This window comes from Hevea brasiliensis, chromosome 14, assembly GCF_030052815.1.
Source record: "Hevea brasiliensis isolate MT/VB/25A 57/8 chromosome 14, ASM3005281v1, whole genome shotgun sequence".
Classification (NCBI taxonomy): domain Eukaryota; kingdom Viridiplantae; phylum Streptophyta; class Magnoliopsida; order Malpighiales; family Euphorbiaceae; genus Hevea; species Hevea brasiliensis.
Window position 1 is genome coordinate 11,230,696 of NC_079506.1, and position 16,587 is coordinate 11,247,282.

The 16,587-nt window shown below is 34.8% G+C and overlaps 2 protein-coding genes across 10 annotated transcripts; both read left to right on the forward strand.

Annotated features, from left to right (window-relative positions):
* Positions 1–566: 566 nt before the first annotated feature.
* Positions 567–16,285, forward strand: LOC110644450 (uncharacterized). Of its 9 annotated transcripts, none has more exons than XR_009143708.1 (8): positions 6,333–7,169; positions 7,253–7,467; positions 7,551–7,694; positions 7,849–9,041; positions 9,456–9,635; positions 10,240–10,746; positions 15,043–15,082; positions 16,016–16,285. XR_009143708.1 is itself a non-coding variant. In XM_058135732.1 (6 exons), the coding sequence occupies exons 4-6, from the start codon at positions 8,401–8,403 to the stop codon at positions 16,092–16,094; spliced, it is 900 nt and encodes a 299-aa protein (XP_057991715.1). In that variant the 5' UTR covers positions 6,333–7,169; positions 7,253–7,467; positions 7,551–7,694; positions 7,849–8,400; the 3' UTR covers positions 16,095–16,285. The 9 variants fall into 9 exon arrangements, 1 of the variants encoding a protein (XP_057991715.1); XR_009143710.1 differs by having other exon boundaries at positions 10,639–10,746; XR_009143706.1 differs by lacking the exon at positions 15,043–15,082 and having other exon boundaries at positions 6,333–7,026; positions 7,117–7,169.
* Positions 10,755–15,036, forward strand: LOC131173401 (uncharacterized). Its single transcript, XM_058135730.1, has one exon. It carries the CDS (start codon positions 11,784–11,786, stop codon positions 13,053–13,055), a length of 1,272 nt encoding a protein of 423 aa, XP_057991713.1. The 5' UTR covers positions 10,755–11,783; the 3' UTR covers positions 13,056–15,036.
* Positions 16,286–16,587: the final 302 nt, after the last annotated feature.

Consider the following 16,587-nt stretch of genomic DNA (forward strand, 5'->3'; position numbering starts at 1 on the left):
AGGCAAGATCCCTAACATTGCACAGCAAAATTCATAGAATTCAGCTACTAGTCCAAACTGATAACAATAAGATCATGATTTTAACAATAGCAAATTTTAGGGAATAAATGCATCTTCTCAGAAGATGCAATGGTCAAACCGGAATTGTTGACAAAACTATAAGGCTAGTTTTCGAGAGTGAACTTGCAGAAACTCACCATTTTCGTGTATCTCCATTTGCAAAGTTGCAGGCTTATTGTTCTTTTTAGTGTGTAGAGATTTCTCTCGATTTTCATAGAAATTGAAGTCATCTAACATTATGAGGTCTTAGCTGAATAACTCTTAAATATATTCAGCATTTCCAAACCTTGCTAAAGTCCAATCTGCAAATTATTATAACAAATCGTGTCAATCCAACCTTTAATATATTCAATAAGAACAGAGGCCACCATGCACAAGTTTCTATTCTAGCAGCATCTTTTGCCAGATATATTGAAATATCAAGCCTAAATTGTATAGTACAACCACTGAAAATAACAGAAAAATGGCAACATACTCTGCTAAGTTGAGTTTTTAATGCAGGGGAACCATATGCACAGCATATTGCAGAAGACTTCCACAAATAGAAGCTGTTGTGTAAGAGAACAGGTCTTTTCTCAAAACCACGAACTTCAAAAATAGAGAGTAGTTTTTTTTTTTTGAGGTTAACATGAACTTAAAAATATTTCTGCTCCATTCCCAACATGACAAGGTCAGGTATAACAAATATTCATTGTAAAGCAGTACTACCATGAAGTAAACACAATTTTCGACAATCAATATGTATTTAGTTCTAGCCATATTTCTTAAAATATAATATAACAAATTAGAAGATGTAAATGTAGAGCAGACTGGCTTTCACAACAGAAACATCAGAAGACAATTGAGTTCTAAAGCAAAGGAGATACCTCTTGAGTGTCTCTGCTATAAGTTACAGGCCGCCTACCATTATTTTCAAGATCTCTGTTCTGCTTCATGGAATGCTGCATCTAACTTCTTATTGCCATTTGGAGTGCTTATCCATACATCATATTTAATGCTCTTATGAATGTCATCTTCATTGTAAGATTTGATAACATAGAACTTAGCATCTGCGCACTTAGTTTCAAAATCTGGTTTGTTATACTGATCTCCTTGTACAGTGATTCCCAAGTCTTCCTTGACAGCAGTCTCCAGAGAAGGAAATTTGTTAGAGCCCCTAGGACCAGAAGTTAGTTCATTTGAGGTTTCAAAATCACTGTTTTTATAGAATCTGTCTCCAGATTTATTTCTATCATTTCCATTCCATATCCTTCCGTTCTGTCTATAGTTCATAGGACAATTATGCAGGAATGGACCATGTTTTTGGATAGAAAAAGGAGGCAAATTTCCTACAGGATGGTATCCTTTCGAGAGACCTGCTGAGAAATCAGAACCCAATGCAGACACCTGTAACAAAAAAAGTTAAATCAGCAAAAACACTCAAAACTGAAGACTAGTGATGACCAACAAGCACAACAAACTTCAAAATCAATTCTTTTTGGGAAAGTTTAAAGATATAGACATAAAAAGTAAGAATATTTCATACCTTGTTTAAAGGTCTGATTGCTTGTGTATTTGTAGACTTAGAGGATTTGCCAGCAGTATTGTCGTTAGACTTCATATAGTTAAAACCACTGGACTTGGCAAAAGTAGAAGCTGATCCATATTTTCCATTTTGAGAACCAGTATTGCCATTTGAGACATCACTAAAATATGCTGAATCCCATGAATAGCAAGGCATGGCTTCTGATCCATGGAAAACAGGATGTGGAAGGTATCCAGGTGAAGAAAAATATGCTTGTTGACCAACACTTTGCCCATCTACCCCAACCACTGCCCCAGAAGCATATGGATTATAGTAGGTAAATAATAGACTAGTGATCCATTGTCTGATTGCATCCCTGATGTGATCAACCGATACAACTCAACTCAACTCAACTAAGCCTTTAGTCCAAAAATTTGGAGTCGGCTATATGGATTCGCTTTCTCCACTCTGAACGATTTTGGGTTAAATCATCAGAAATGTGTAATGCTTCTAGATCATGTTGTACTACTCTCCTCCAAGTCAATTTAGGTCTACCCCTTTTTTTCTTTCTATCCTCTAACCTAATGTGCTCTACTTGTCTAACTGGAGCCTCTGTATGTCTACGCTTCACATGACTAAACCACCTCAATCTCCCTTCTCTTAACTTATCTTCAATTGGCACCACTCCTACCTTTTCTCTAATACTCTCATTATGGACTTTATCTAGTCTAGTATGTCCACTCATCCACCTTAACATTCTCATCTCTGCAACTCTTATCTTAGATGCATACGACTCTTTCAGTGCCCAACACTCACTACCATATAACATAGCCGATTAAATGCGGTACATGCAGTAAAATTTTCCTTTCAATTTATTGGGAATCTTACAATCACATAAAACTCCCGTGGCACGTCTCCACTTCAACCATCTGGCTTTAATCCTATGACTAATATCCTCCTCACATCCCCCATCTACTTGAAGGACGGAGCCTTGATATTTAAAGTGACTACTTTGGGACAACACCACTCCATTCAAACTAACTCCTTCCCTATCACCAGTTTGGTCTTCACTAAACTTGCAACGCATGTATTCTGTCTTCGTTCTACTTAACTTAAAACCCTTTGACTCTACAGTACTTCTCCAAAGTTCTAGCTTTCTATTGACTCCTTCTCGTGTCTCATCTATCAGAACAATATCATCCGCAAACATCATGCACCAAGGAATACTCTCTTGTATATGTTTCGTCAGTTCATCTAAAACTAATGTAAAAAGGTAAGGGCTTATGGCTGGTCCTTGGTGTAATCCAATTGAGATCGAAAAATCTCTTGTGTCCCCTCCCACTGTGCACACAATAGTAGTTGCTCCTTCATACATATCTTTCAATACTTGTATATACCTAATAGATACCTTCTTTTGTTTTAACACATTCCATAAGACCTCTCTTGGAGCACTATCATAAGCCTTCTCCAAATCAATAAAAACCATGTGTAGATCTTTCTTCACATCTCTATATTTCTCCATCAAGCTTCTGATGAGAAAGATCGTTTCCATAGTTGAACGACCGGGCATGAAACCAAATTGATTGAGAAAGATACAAGTATCATGACGTAGTCGATGCTCCACAACTCTCTCCCACAACTTCATAGTATGGCTCATGAGTTTAATTCTCCTATAGTATGAGCAACTCTGTATGTCTCCCTTATTTTTAAAAATAGGTACTAAAATACTCTTCCTTCATTCATCATGCATTTTCTTTGAATTTAGAATCTTATTAAATAATTTAGTTAACCATGCCACTCCCATATCTCCCAAATACTTCCACACTTCAATTGGTATTTCATCGGGTCCACAGGCTTTACTCACTCTCATTCTCTTAAGTGCTTCATTTACTTTTAAAAATCTAATCCTTCTAGTATAATTCACATTCTTTTCTATTGTTCTATAATCTATATTCACGCTATTACTATTTTGACTATTATTAAAGAGATCATTAAAATAATTTCTCCATCTTTCTTTAATGTCCTCATCTTTCACCAACACTTTTCCTTCTTTATCCTTAATGCACCTAACTTGATTGATAGTATCAATTATCAACAAGACACAATCATGCAAAACTACCCTTATCAGCCAAGCAGAGCGAGACATAGTTTTGCCTAATTTTTGCAAATAGAAATGAAAGTATACGTCAGAAGAACATACCATATGAGATCCATCTGCTTGAAAATAACCATGATCATCCAATTGTGTGAAGGATCCATTATACCCTGCAACAAAGAGTAAGTTTGAGAAATAATATACCATAAATTAATCTAATTCTCAAATTATAAAAATTCAGAGCTGCAAATCAAACTAAAAAAAATATATATCTTTAATTGAAGCAAAATAAAGTAACTTAATATTTTCAAAATTATCATGATTGAAGACGTGCTAAAGTATTATCTTTTCATTTTTCACATGATTGCACCATTAGCCTAAAAAATAATTCTGACTATATGGAAGTCAACTAAGAAATATGAGTACTTAATCACAAGGCTGATTAACATCATCCTATGCAATACATTGAGGAGTATATTACCAGACATCTCAAGTCTCAACTTTACTGAAAACCTATTATATGAGTACTTTTAACTAAGATTGTGGCATTCCATTTAATTGACTTTATCACAACTCCAAAAGATTATATATAAGAAGAATATATAACCGTCTCAATATCCCACCTGGGTAGTAATAATTGTAACTACTAGTCGGTGGATTGTAAATACCGAGGTCTCCAACAGACTCTTGGTCAGTCTCCCCTTTGATACTAGAATTACCATCTACTTCACCTTTGGTATTAGAAGTAGCATCCCGTGAAAAGCAACTGATTGAGCCTCATGGTAATCCATCTTTTTCCAGAAGCCTGAAAACAAAGACATACAAAGGAAAATAAGATAATAAAAAGATAATCTTGTTCTACTAAGCATTAAGTAAGTTTGTTGTTAAAATAACCATCTAATCTTGTTCTACTAAGCATTAAGTTTGTTGTTAAAATAACCATCTACCATGCATAGAATAAATTTGTGCAATGTGGGTGCCTAGAGATACACATACAGAGCCACAAAAATCTAAGATCCAAAAAAATTAAATAAAACACTAGCAATCCTTTTAAACAAGAAGAATGGATCTCATGGTACTCACACAAATAGATCATATTCTTGAACTTATGTTATAATGACCAAAAACATATTTCCTTGACCTTTTAGTGTTTTATAATTCTCAGTAATCCAATGCATACCATACACCAAACCGCAAAGTGAAAGTTGGCATAACTACAAGAAAGATAAGAATCCACAATAAATTAAAACCAAGCCTTTTCACCTTCATAACGCCATTTTTCCAAGCAATTATCCACAAGGAAGAAAACAAAAGCAACATAGATTAATATGACATACCACATCACGCCCAGCCAATTTCCTAATGGACTCCGACTTCAATCCTGTAGGAACAGATTCAGCTGCATTATATAGTTAAGAATACAATACTTATTCAATTAGCCAACAAATCATGGAGTTGCCAACAATATCTACACCATTAAACAGTCAATACAGAATTTTTCTTTTTTTTTTTTTCCACAGGACAAAGCCAATACGCAATTTTAGCAGCAAGAGGAAGGAATGAAAGGGGCGAAAAGGGCATAAATAAAACAAGCCAAACAATTTACTTTCCATAAAATCAAAAGCTTGATCATCCACGATAATTATTACCCATCTTCAATATAAAATGAACAACCCAGATTTTTTTTTCCCATTTTCAGTTAAAAAAAAGTAACACAAATGAAATTAAAAACAGAACCCATAATAGCTTTATATTTAAAAAGTTGGGGGGGTGGGGGTGGGGAAGGAGGGGGAAGAAGAAGAGGAGGGGGAAAGGGGAAAAGAAACCCAATAAGAGAGGATACGTTTCTCAAGTTCTGTTCCAGCGGCAATCGTCGATCGATAAAAGCCCAAGTTAACACCTGCAAACAGAGAGACAAAATAAATAGCAAAAGTGTTAGTCAAAGTCAAAGCACCAGTACTTTTATACCAAAAGTCTTACGATTTAGCATTGTATTTTGATGGGTGAAATTATTTTTTTTGAATAAAAATATTATTTTAAATATTATTAAAAAATAATTTAAAAAATTATTTTGTTATTTTTATATTTTTATAATTAAAATAAATTTAATTTAATTTTTAATTATTTTTTAATATTTTATAATTAATATATTTTAAAAATAACTTTTTTTAATAATAATTTTAGTAGCAATATCAACCCAACCTAATTCAACCCCTATCGATAAAATAAAATATTTATTCTTATAAAAATTAAATTTTATTGTTTTCCTTTTAATAATAAAATTAAAAAAAAAAATCTCATCTTCAAAAACAAAAAGGCTGGTTGCACGCTATCCAGTGTCCACCAGGCACACGTTGGCAACTTACATAGAACGGGAAAAAAAGAGATTTAGATTCCTCTTATTATTAATTAATTAAGGAAAAGCATAAAATTCTATTTTATTATTATCTTTTGATATTTTTTTTTCTTTTGAGATAAAAATCAAACAGAAAATAGAATTTTGTATATAAATTAAAAAAAAATCCCTGGAGAGAAAAATCAAATGCAAATTCTCAACTTAAAAAAAAAAAAAAGAGATCTTTTTGAGTAAAAGTGGGAAATTTAATATATATCTTACAGAAAACAAACAACTTTCAAAGATTTTTCGTTTTTAAAGAGGAGGGGGGGGGGGGGGGAATTTGCTTGGTTGGAGAGAAATCGCGAGAAAATGAAATTTCATGACTTCAAGTCCGCATAAATAGAATATCAATTTGCAAAATGGAACTTTAAAAAAGAAGTCACCGAATCAAACTACTCATAGAGAGCAAAAAAATTAAAACTTTTCATTTCCTTTGATACGCATACGCTACAGAGGAAGCAACAGAGGACTAAAAATGAAGAAAAATGAGAAATCGGAAGCGGACCTAGAAGCAACGGATCATGGCCGATACGAAACCGAGAGACCCGATCCGATGTGTCCGGAAAACTGCTTTTCAGTAGAGTAGAAGAGCATTTAATTACAATCTCTTCCAACTTTGAAATTGATGGACCTTAGCTACTCTTGTAGCCTGACCAGGGTTCCGAACTTGTCTAGCATTGCCCCAGATCTCGAGTTTTTGTATTTGAATGGCTGTCCTAGTTTGGCTGAAATTCCCTCTCTTCAAAATCTAAGTAAATTTGTAGAACTTCATATGCGTTGTAGCAAACTCATACAACCGTGGAGTGGAGGAGATAAGGTGCGGTTTTTAAATTTTAGATACATTTTATAAAGTTAATTTGTATATTCTAATTTATTGATATTTTTCTATTTAATTACAGCCTCTTGGAAGTTTGAAATTGATGGACCTTAGCTAGTCTTGTAACCTGATCAGGATTCCGGACTTGTCAAGTATTGCCCCAAATCTTGAGTTTTTATATTTGGATAACTGTAAGAGTTTGGTTGAAATTCCCTTTTTTGAAAATCTAAGTAATCTTGTAGAACTTCATATGCGTTATAGCAAACTCATGCAACCGTGGAGTAGAGGAAACAAGGTATAGTTGTTAAATTTTAGAAACATTTTATAGAAGTTAATTTGATTCTTCTAATTTATTGATATATTTCGATTTAATTACAGATACAACCTCTTGGAAATTTTAAATTAATGAACCTCAGCTACTCTCAAGACCTGATCAGGATTCCGGACTTGTCTAGTATTGCCCCAAATCTCGAGTTTTTATATTTGAATGGCTGTTATAGGTTGGCTGAATTCCCTCTCTTCAAAATCTAAGTAATCTTGTTGAACTTCGTATGAGTTCTAGCCAAGTCAAACAACCGTTTAGTGGAGATAAGGTACAGTTTATAAATTTTAGATAAATTTTATACAAGTTACATTGTATCTTCTAATTTATTGATATTTTTCTATTTAATTATAGCCTCTTGGAAAGTTGAAATTAATGGACCTCAGCTACACTAGTAACCTGATCGGGATTCCGGACTTGTCTAGTATTGCCCCAAATCTCGAGTTTTTATATTTGACTGGATGTTGGAGTTTGGTTGAAATTCCCTCTCTTCAAAATGTAAGTAATCTTGTTGAACTTCTTATGCGCAATATCAAACCCATAAAACTATAGAATGGAGGAGATAAGGTACAGTTTATCAATTTTAGATACATTTTATAAAGTTAAAATTTTTTATCTTCTAATTTTTTGATATTTTTCTATTTAATTACAGCCTCTTCGAGATTTGAAATTAATGGACCTCAGCTTCTCTCATCAACTGATCAGTATTCCAGACTTGTCTAGTATTGCCCCAAATCTCGAGTTTTTACATTTGAGACGATGTACGATTTTGGTTGAAATTCCGTCTCTTCAAAATCTGAGCAAGCTTACTGAACTTAATCTCAGTAAATGTTCATGACTCGTGACTATTCCAAGCAGCTTAGGCGAGTTGAAATGTCTTGAAAAGTTATCTCTCTATAAATGCTCAAATTTAGAAAGTCTTCCAGAAAGCATCAAACAACTTTCGAAGTTGAAAGAGTTTGATTTAGCCCGTTGCGAGAGTCTTAAAAGTTTACCAGAGCTTCCATCATGCTTAGAATACTTAGATGCAAGTAATTGCCCCTCTTTGGAATCTGCATCAATTTCTTTCCATTTCTTAGAACATGAAGATGAAAATGAAGAAGCAGACAAAAGTGAAGATGAAAATGAAGAAGCAAAAAAAAGTGAATTTCAAGATTGCAAATTTCTTGGTTTTATTGATTGCGTCAATTTGAATAAGAAAGTAATGGAGGATGTTTTTAAAGCGCATCTGTCGGTTCAGAAAGTTATGTTATTTATGGCAGGAGGTGAAGTGCCAGAATGGATGAGATGTAAAAATAAAATTGGATCCTCGCTTTCATTCAAAATTGACCTTCGTCACTTAATTGCCTTCTCTTTCTGCATTGTTACTCATTTTAAACATTATGGTTATTTACCTGAAAGATTTGAATGTGGAGTGGATTTCATATATGAGTCTGGAAATAGGCAGGAACATAATAAATTCACCTTATTTAACGGTGAGGATTTTGCCAATTGGGATCATTTTTGTAAAGGTCCGTACTGTTCGGGCTCATCACACGTGTTGCTTTCATTCAATGGATTGAGGAGGCGTTTTGATGAAGAGTGTTTGGTTAAGGCCTCGTTTTGCTTCATCACTCTTGGTCGCGTGTATGAGCAGCGAATTATGGAGTGTGGGGTCCATCCTATATATAGTAGAAATAAAAGGAGAAGCACAAATGAAGAGCATCAGGATGACGAGCAACCCCATCAGCATCAGGATGACGAGAAAGGCGAACCTCCTCTTCAAAGATTGGAACAAATTGAGGACCAAAATTACATTTTGAATCATGAGAGGAGGAAAAGGAAGAGGAAGAGGAAGAGGAAAAGGTAAATCCATTTCCTATTTGCTGTTTTAGCATTCTTAATTTCAATATTCTTCATCAGCACACTTGGTTCTTAACTACTCCAAGGTTAGACATCACACAATCTGCTGCATTTAGAAATATTCAAATTTTATTTTGTTTAAAAAAAAAAAAAAAGGTAGATTCACTCAAGTGTCTTAAGTATGTAATGGCAATCAATTGCCAATAGATGCCTTGTGCCTTGGCAAGCAGTTCATTCTCAATTTACAATAAATTTTCATAGAAGCAGTACATGCATTTTGGCCTTCCTGAAGAACTAGGCTTTGTGAAATTCCCAAATCAGTAGTTAGCCATTTTGTCACTTTTCTCTTCTTAAAGCTTGTATACATTTTATTTTAAAGATGAGCTTCCTACTGTTGGATTCAATTTCCTGTTACAGGACCAAAATTGGACATCAAAATCCAATAATAAGCATTGAAAAAAAACATGAGGACGACGACGAAGGCGAACCTGAGGATAAGGAACACAATGACTTACTGAATCCGGAGGAGGATGAGAACCAAAATGATATTTTGAATCACGAGAGAACGAAAAGGAAGAGGAAGAGGAAGAGGAAAAGGTAAATCTATTTCTTATTTGCTGTTTTAGCATTCTTAATTTCAACATTCTCCGTCAGCACACTTGCTTCTTAACTGCTTCAAGGCTAGACATTACACAATCTGCTGCTCCATATTCTATTTATAAATCCTAAATTTTACAACATTGGACCTCAATCGCTTCCAATTACTCTGTTCATGTTGATGGGTACTTATTGCTTGACCAACTTATTTGATGTATGCCATATATCAGATGGATCTTATCCTTTCATTCATTGATATTCACTCTCATTTTTGTGACATAAAATTTCTGCTGCATTTAGAAATATTCTATTTTTTTTCCTATATAAAAAAAAAAACAGTTAGATTCGCTCAAGTGTCTTAAGTATGTAATGGCAATCAATTGCCAAAGGACGCCTTATGCCCTGGCAAGCAGAACTATGTTCATTCTCAATCTACAATAAATTTTCATAGAAGCAGTGCATGTATTTTGGCCTTCCTGAAGAATTAGGCTTTGTGAAATTCCCAAATTAGTTAGCCATTTTCTCACTTTTCTCTTTTTAAAGCTTGTATACATTTTATTTTAAAGATGAGCTTCCTACTGTTGGATTCAATTTCTTGTTACAGGAGCAAAATTGGACATCAAAATTCAATAATAAGCATTGAAAAAAAAAAACATGAGGAAGATGACAAAGGCGAACCTGAGGATAAGGAATATGTTATTGAATCGGGAGGAGGATGAGAACCAAAATGACATTTTGAATCATGAGAGAACAAAAAGGAAGAGGAAGAGGAAAAGGAAAAGGAAGACAACCTTAAGAGAAGAAGAATAAATAATAAGGAAAAAGAAAAGGAAGAGGCTTCTTCTTCTTCTTCACTCGATCTAAATCTCTCTCTATCTCTTCCTGCTTCCTCTTAACCAAACCCTGCCCACTTTCACAACAGGGTTAACTAATTTCTAGTTTGCCGTTACTTTTTAGCATTCTTAATTGCTTTACTCTTACAAATATTTGCAATCTTTTGCAGCTCTATCATCTCCTTATTTGGTTCTTAACAACCTTCCGCTCTATACTTGAGAAAGAGAGGGAGGACTATACAGGAGAATAATTAAGCTCAAATCAGGGGGAAAAACAGGTGAAATGATAAATACTATTTTCATTATATGTAATGTAATCAATATTGCAATATAATATGTTGTTATGTGAACATATGATCTATTCTGTCATCCACATTACAACATTAACTTCCAAATCTAATGATTGACTGAAACTGAACCCCACTTCACCTCTAAATCAACTAAGATAAACATTGCTAATAAATTACAACTCTCTCACCTGAAGAATAAATAGAAATCTAAAGAAATGATAAAATAAGGAAGAGGAACAACATCACATTAGAGGAAAACCCCTCTAGTACAATAAACATTGTAAATAACTAAAAAAGCTATAAAATGCCTGTAGTGCAGGAACAACAGGAATTAAATTTTCTATTGGCTTCTTTAAAGAATTACTCTTTGAATTGTAGCCGTGGGGAGAGATTTTTAGTTAGATTGATAAGAGTCATGGGAACTCCGCCTAAGTAGCTTACGCTTAGCCAGTCCCAAGCTCAGATAAAGGATGAGGGTTGCGGTAGGTGATAAACCAGCGTAAAAATTTCGTCACACCTTATGATATGGATTCAAATGATATAAACGTTGGGGCGTCCTCTACTCACGATGTGCTACATCGGAGCCCAGGTGTAGTGAGAAATATGCAAGGGTCTAGGGAGTTCACCGAAAGCGATGAGCCATGCCTACGCCCGGGTGTGGGATTAAGTGAGCAAGGTTTCCCACATCATGGACGGGTGTGGGTGGTGTGGGTAAAGAAGTTAGTCCATAGGACAGATAGTAAAACAGATAGTGGAACAGAACACAAGATAGATATAGAAAACAATAGAAGATATCATAAAAGGAGACCAATTAGGAAGGAGCAGGATAGGAGGAGGATCAGGGTTGGTACTTGGAATGTTGGATCACTTACAGTAAAATTAATGGAGCTTGTGGATACCTTGGAAAGGAGAAAGGTGAATATTGCTTGCATTCAGGAGACTAAATGGGTAGGAGAGAAAAGTAAGAAAGTGGGTAATTCAGGGTACAAACTGTGGTTTACCGGAAAGGAGAGAAACAAGAACGGATGGGCATAATCATAGACAGGACATTGAAAGACGCAGTAATAGCTATGAAAAGAGTAGGAGATAGAATTATACTAGTAAAACTAGTACTAGAAGGAGAAATAATAAATATAGTTAGTGCTTATGCCCCACAAATAGGACCAGACAGTGAGAGTAAACAAAGGTTTTGGGAAGATATGGATGATTTAATGCAAAGCATACGGAATGAAGAGTATGTTTTCATTGGTGAAGATTTGAATGGACATGTAGGAAGTGATAGACAAGGTTATGAGAATGTCCATGGAGGTTTTGGTTTTGGCAGTCGAAATGAGGAGGGAAAAAGCATCCTGGATTTTGCTATAGCATACGACCTAATACTAGCAAATACTTACTTTATAAAAAGAGAGTCACATTTAGTGACTTTCAAAAGTAGGCAACATAGAAGCCAAATCGACTTCCTCTTAACCAGGAAGACAAATAAAGCTCTATGCAAGAATTGCAAGGTCATTCCAGGAGAGGCTTTAACAAGTCAACATCGATTGGTGGTCTTGGATGTCAAGTTTAGGAACAATTCAAGTAAGGTCAGAAGAAATAGTGTAGCTTTAACAAAGTGGTGGGAGTTTAAAGGAGTAAAGCAAGTGAAGTTCAAAAATGAGCTTCTCGAATCCAAAGTATGGAAGCTGGATATGGAGACCAATGATATGTGGATACAGATGGCATCAAAGATTAGAGAAGTAGCTAAAAAAGTACTTGGAGAGTCTAAAGGACATGGACCACCCTCAAAAGAGAGATGGTGGTGGAATGAGGAAGTACAAAAGGCAGTGAAGAGAAAAAAGGAATGGTATAAGAAATTACCTAAATGTGATAATAATGAGGCATATGAACAGTATAAGATAGCAAAGAAAGAGGCAAAAAAGGCAGTTAGTCAAGCAAGAGCACAGGCCTTTGAAAAGTTATATGAGAAACTTGAAACTAAAGAAGGGGAGAAAAATATTTATAGATTAGCAAGGAGGAGAGAAAGGAAATATCAAGATCTGAATCAAGTTAGGTGCATTAAGGATAAAGAAGAAAAAGTGTTAGTGAAAGATGAGGACAATAAAGAAAGATGGATAAATTATTTTAATGATCTTTTTAATAATAGTCAAAATGGTAATAGCGTGAATATAGACTATAGAACAATAGAAAAGAATGTGAATTATACTAGAATGATTAGATCTTTAGAAGTAAAGAAAACACTTAAGAGAATGAAAGTGGGTAAAGCCTGTGGACCTGATGAAATACCAATTGAAGTGTGAAAATGTTTGGGAGATATGAGAGTGGCATGGTTAACTAAATTATTTAATAATATTCTAAACTTAAAGAAAATGCCTGATGAATGGAGGAGGAGTATTTTAGTATCTATTTTTAAAAATAAGGGAGACATACAGAGTTACTCAAACTATAGAGGAATTAAACTCATGAGCCATACTATAAAGTTGTGGGAGAGAGTTATGGAGCATCGACTACGTCATGATACTTCTATCTCTCTCAATTAATTTGGTTTCATGCCCAGTCGTTCAACTATGGAAGCGATCTTTCTCATTAGAAGCTTGATGGAGAAATATAGAGATGTGAAGAAAGATCTACACATGGTTTTTATTGATTTAGAGAAGGCTTATGATAGAGTTCCAAGAGATATCTTATGGAATGTGTTAGAACAAAAGAGGGTATCTATTAGGTACTTACAAGTGTTGAAAGATATGTATGAAGAAGCAACTACTATTGTGCGCACAGTGAGAGGGGATACAAGAGATTTTCCGATCTCAATTGGATTATACCAAGGATTAGCCATAAGCCCTTACCTTTTTACATTAGTTTTAGATGAATTGACGAAACATATACAAGAGAGTATTCCTTGGTGCATGTTATTTGTGGATGATATTGTTCTGATAGATGAGACACGAGAATGAGTCAATAGAAATCTAGAGCTTTGGAGAAGTACTCTAGAGTCAAAGGGTTTTAAGTTAAGTAGAACGAAGACAGAATACATGCATTGCAAGTTCAGTGAAAGCCAAACTGGTGATAGGGAAGGAGTTAGTTTAAATGGAGTGGTACTATCCCAAAGTAATCACTTTAAATATCTAGGATCAGTCCTTCAAGTAGATGGGGGATGTGAGGAGGATGTTAGTCATAGGATTAAAGCCGGATGGTTGAAGTGGAGACGTGCCACGGGAGTTTTATATGATCGTAAAATTCCCAATAAGTTGAAAGGAAAATTTTACCGTACAGCCATACGACCGGCTATGTTATATGGTAGTGAGTGTTGGACACTGAAGGAGTCGTATGCGTCTAAGATAAGAGTTGCAGAGATGAGAATATTAAGGTGGATGAGTGGCCATACTAGACTAGATAAAGTCCGTAATAAGAGTATTAGAGAAAAGGTAGGAGTGGTGCCAATTGAAGATAAGTTGAGAGAAGGGAGATTGAGATGGTTTGGTCATGTGAAGCGTAGACATATGGAGACTCCAGTTAGACAAATGGAGCACATTAGGTTAGATGATAGAAAGAAAAAAAGGGGTAGACCTAAATTGACTTGGAGGAGAGTAGTACAACATGACCTAGAAGCATTACACATTTATGAGGATTTAACCCAAAATCATTTAGAGTGGAGAAAGCGAATCCATATAGCCGACCCCAAATCTTTGGGATAAAAGCTTAGTTGAGTTGAGTTGAGTTGATAAGAGTCATGGGATTAGTAGTTTCCTTGATCCTCAAATCATCATCACATTTCCTATCTCCTGCTTTTGTATGCTTCTGCACAATAAAAATAGAGTTGCCAAATTAGCAACTAAAAATGAACAAACATTAAACAGAATTCAGCTAACTGCCATAGCAGTCAGCAAATTTAAAATGGGAGCATTAATACAGTTCATAGCAGTCATTCAATTCTAGTTAAGTATCTAGGCAAGACTTAAGGCTTCATTGTTGTTGTATCTAGGCAAGATCCCTAACATAGCCCAGCAAAATTCATAGAATTCAGCTACTAGTCCAAAACTGATTGGAGAAAGTGAATACAACAATAAGATCATGTAAATACTGAAGTAATCTAGTTTAATATTGAATTGTATTATATAATTTATACTGCCCTAGGCCCCTGGCTCAACCATTTGTTCTGTATTATCATGGTTTTAGCATTTTTGTTGTTTCTATTAATCTTAGGTGCTAGAGGTTAAAATTTGAATTGCATGGTTGACTAGATTATTGATGAGATTAAAAATGTCTATCTTTTATTTTGTGGGGCAGGATGGGATGGGAGGTGTTTAGTCAGCTTGAATTGGACAGGGTGAGGATAAAGAACTTCTTTGCTACTACCTGTCCTGCAAAATGCCTTCATCCTTCAAATTTATCATCTGTTTGTTAGGCCCTATCCCTATAACTTAGATGAAGTCAACCTATCAAATGGGTCAGAAGTGTAAGTTTATGGCTGTTGAGAAGGGAATATCGAAAAATTTGTCACGCTATATATCTATGCTAACCCAACTACTATAGTGGAGTTGGTTTGTCCATCTCCATGTAGCCTTCAAGCTCCAAGTTGGTATTAGTTCCTTTATCAGGTGATGATCACCATACTAATCAGGTGCAGGATTGAAAATCATAATCTCGCTTGCTGGATTTTATGATGCAATGTTCCTATTTTTTATCATAACTGTAGCAAAACCTCATTTTTTTTTTTTAACATAGCTAAACCATGTGGATATTACAAAGTTATTCTCAAAAATCAACATTTCACTATTGATAATATTAGCTAATTTTAAAATAATACGTAATGTATATTAAGGTCAAGCCTCAAATTGTTTAATAGTTTACTCTCACCTGTGCTAGGGGTCCAAAATGAATATAGTCAAGAAATACATTTGTAAATATTCTACATGTTAACAATAAACAAAATTTTAGTACTGGTAGAAAGGAATGGGGTTAATGAAAGGGCATGCTAAGAGTAAATATCCTGGTAGGAGTGGGTCGGGTGCCCTTAATCCTGCATCTATCCCAAATCACAGTCTGATTTTGTTAAGAAAACTTAGACCTTATTATAAACGGTCTCCCACTTGCGCAAATTGTCCTTCCATTTGAGGTGCAGTTGGCTGGTTTGCCGCACCACTGATGCATCTTACATTAACTTTTAATTTGGGATATGTGCGGATTATGATCATTGACCTCCTTTGAGACTTAAATACATAAATTCTAACTTCTTGATGTGTTCTTACTCTGCATGCAGGATGACTGTAAAGAGGCATGATCCTCACATCACAGGACTCGTCAATATGTGTTTTGGATTCTCTTTGCCCCCTCTTTAAGTATTTGTTAGTGTTGGTGCATGATATTACTACTCGGCTTGGTGGATTGAACCTGTCGTTTTGGATTGGACATGCAGCCCTGACTGCTAGACAAGCTTTATGTCTTTACGCATGTATTGTTCATAACTGGAACAGTCCTATCATGATTTTTGTTGCTCGTAATAAGAGTTTCGTATTATTTGGTTTGGTGCGATCGCTGATCCTGGTTGGTATTCTTTATCTTGATGCATGGATGAAAATGACAGTGAGAATGATAAAAGCAATCTGCAGAGATCTATGGGCCTTTTACTTTGGTTATGATTACTGGTTTGATATTGTTCTTTAATAACTAATGTAATTGGTGTAGTTCTTTATGTTGAAATGATGCTTTTGTAATTTTCAATTTTTTCTCTTTTTTAAAAGAAAACAAATTTAATTTTGATAAGAAATAAGATCAAATTAATCAATTTAAATCAAATTGATTTAAGTTCAAACTAGACCGTCATATCTTGGT

What these genes read in the sequence shown, in the direction of transcription:
- LOC131173401 (XM_058135730.1), top strand. Translation starts at nt 11,784, where the DNA reads ATGGGCATAATCATAGACAGGACATTGAAAGACGCAGTAATAGCTATG.
- LOC110644450 (XM_058135732.1), top strand. Translation starts at nt 8,401, where the DNA reads ATGGAGGATGTTTTTAAAGCGCATCTGTCGGTTCAGAAAGTTATGTTA. An exon ending in AGGAAGAGGAAGAGGAAAAG is followed by an intron (nt 9,042 to 9,455) that starts GTAAATCCATTT and finishes TTCCTGTTACAG; the next exon opens with GACCAAAATTGGACATCAAA. An exon ending in AGGAAGAGGAAGAGGAAAAG is followed by an intron (nt 9,636 to 16,015) that starts GTAAATCTATTT and finishes CTCTGCATGCAG; the next exon opens with GATGACTGTAAAGAGGCATG.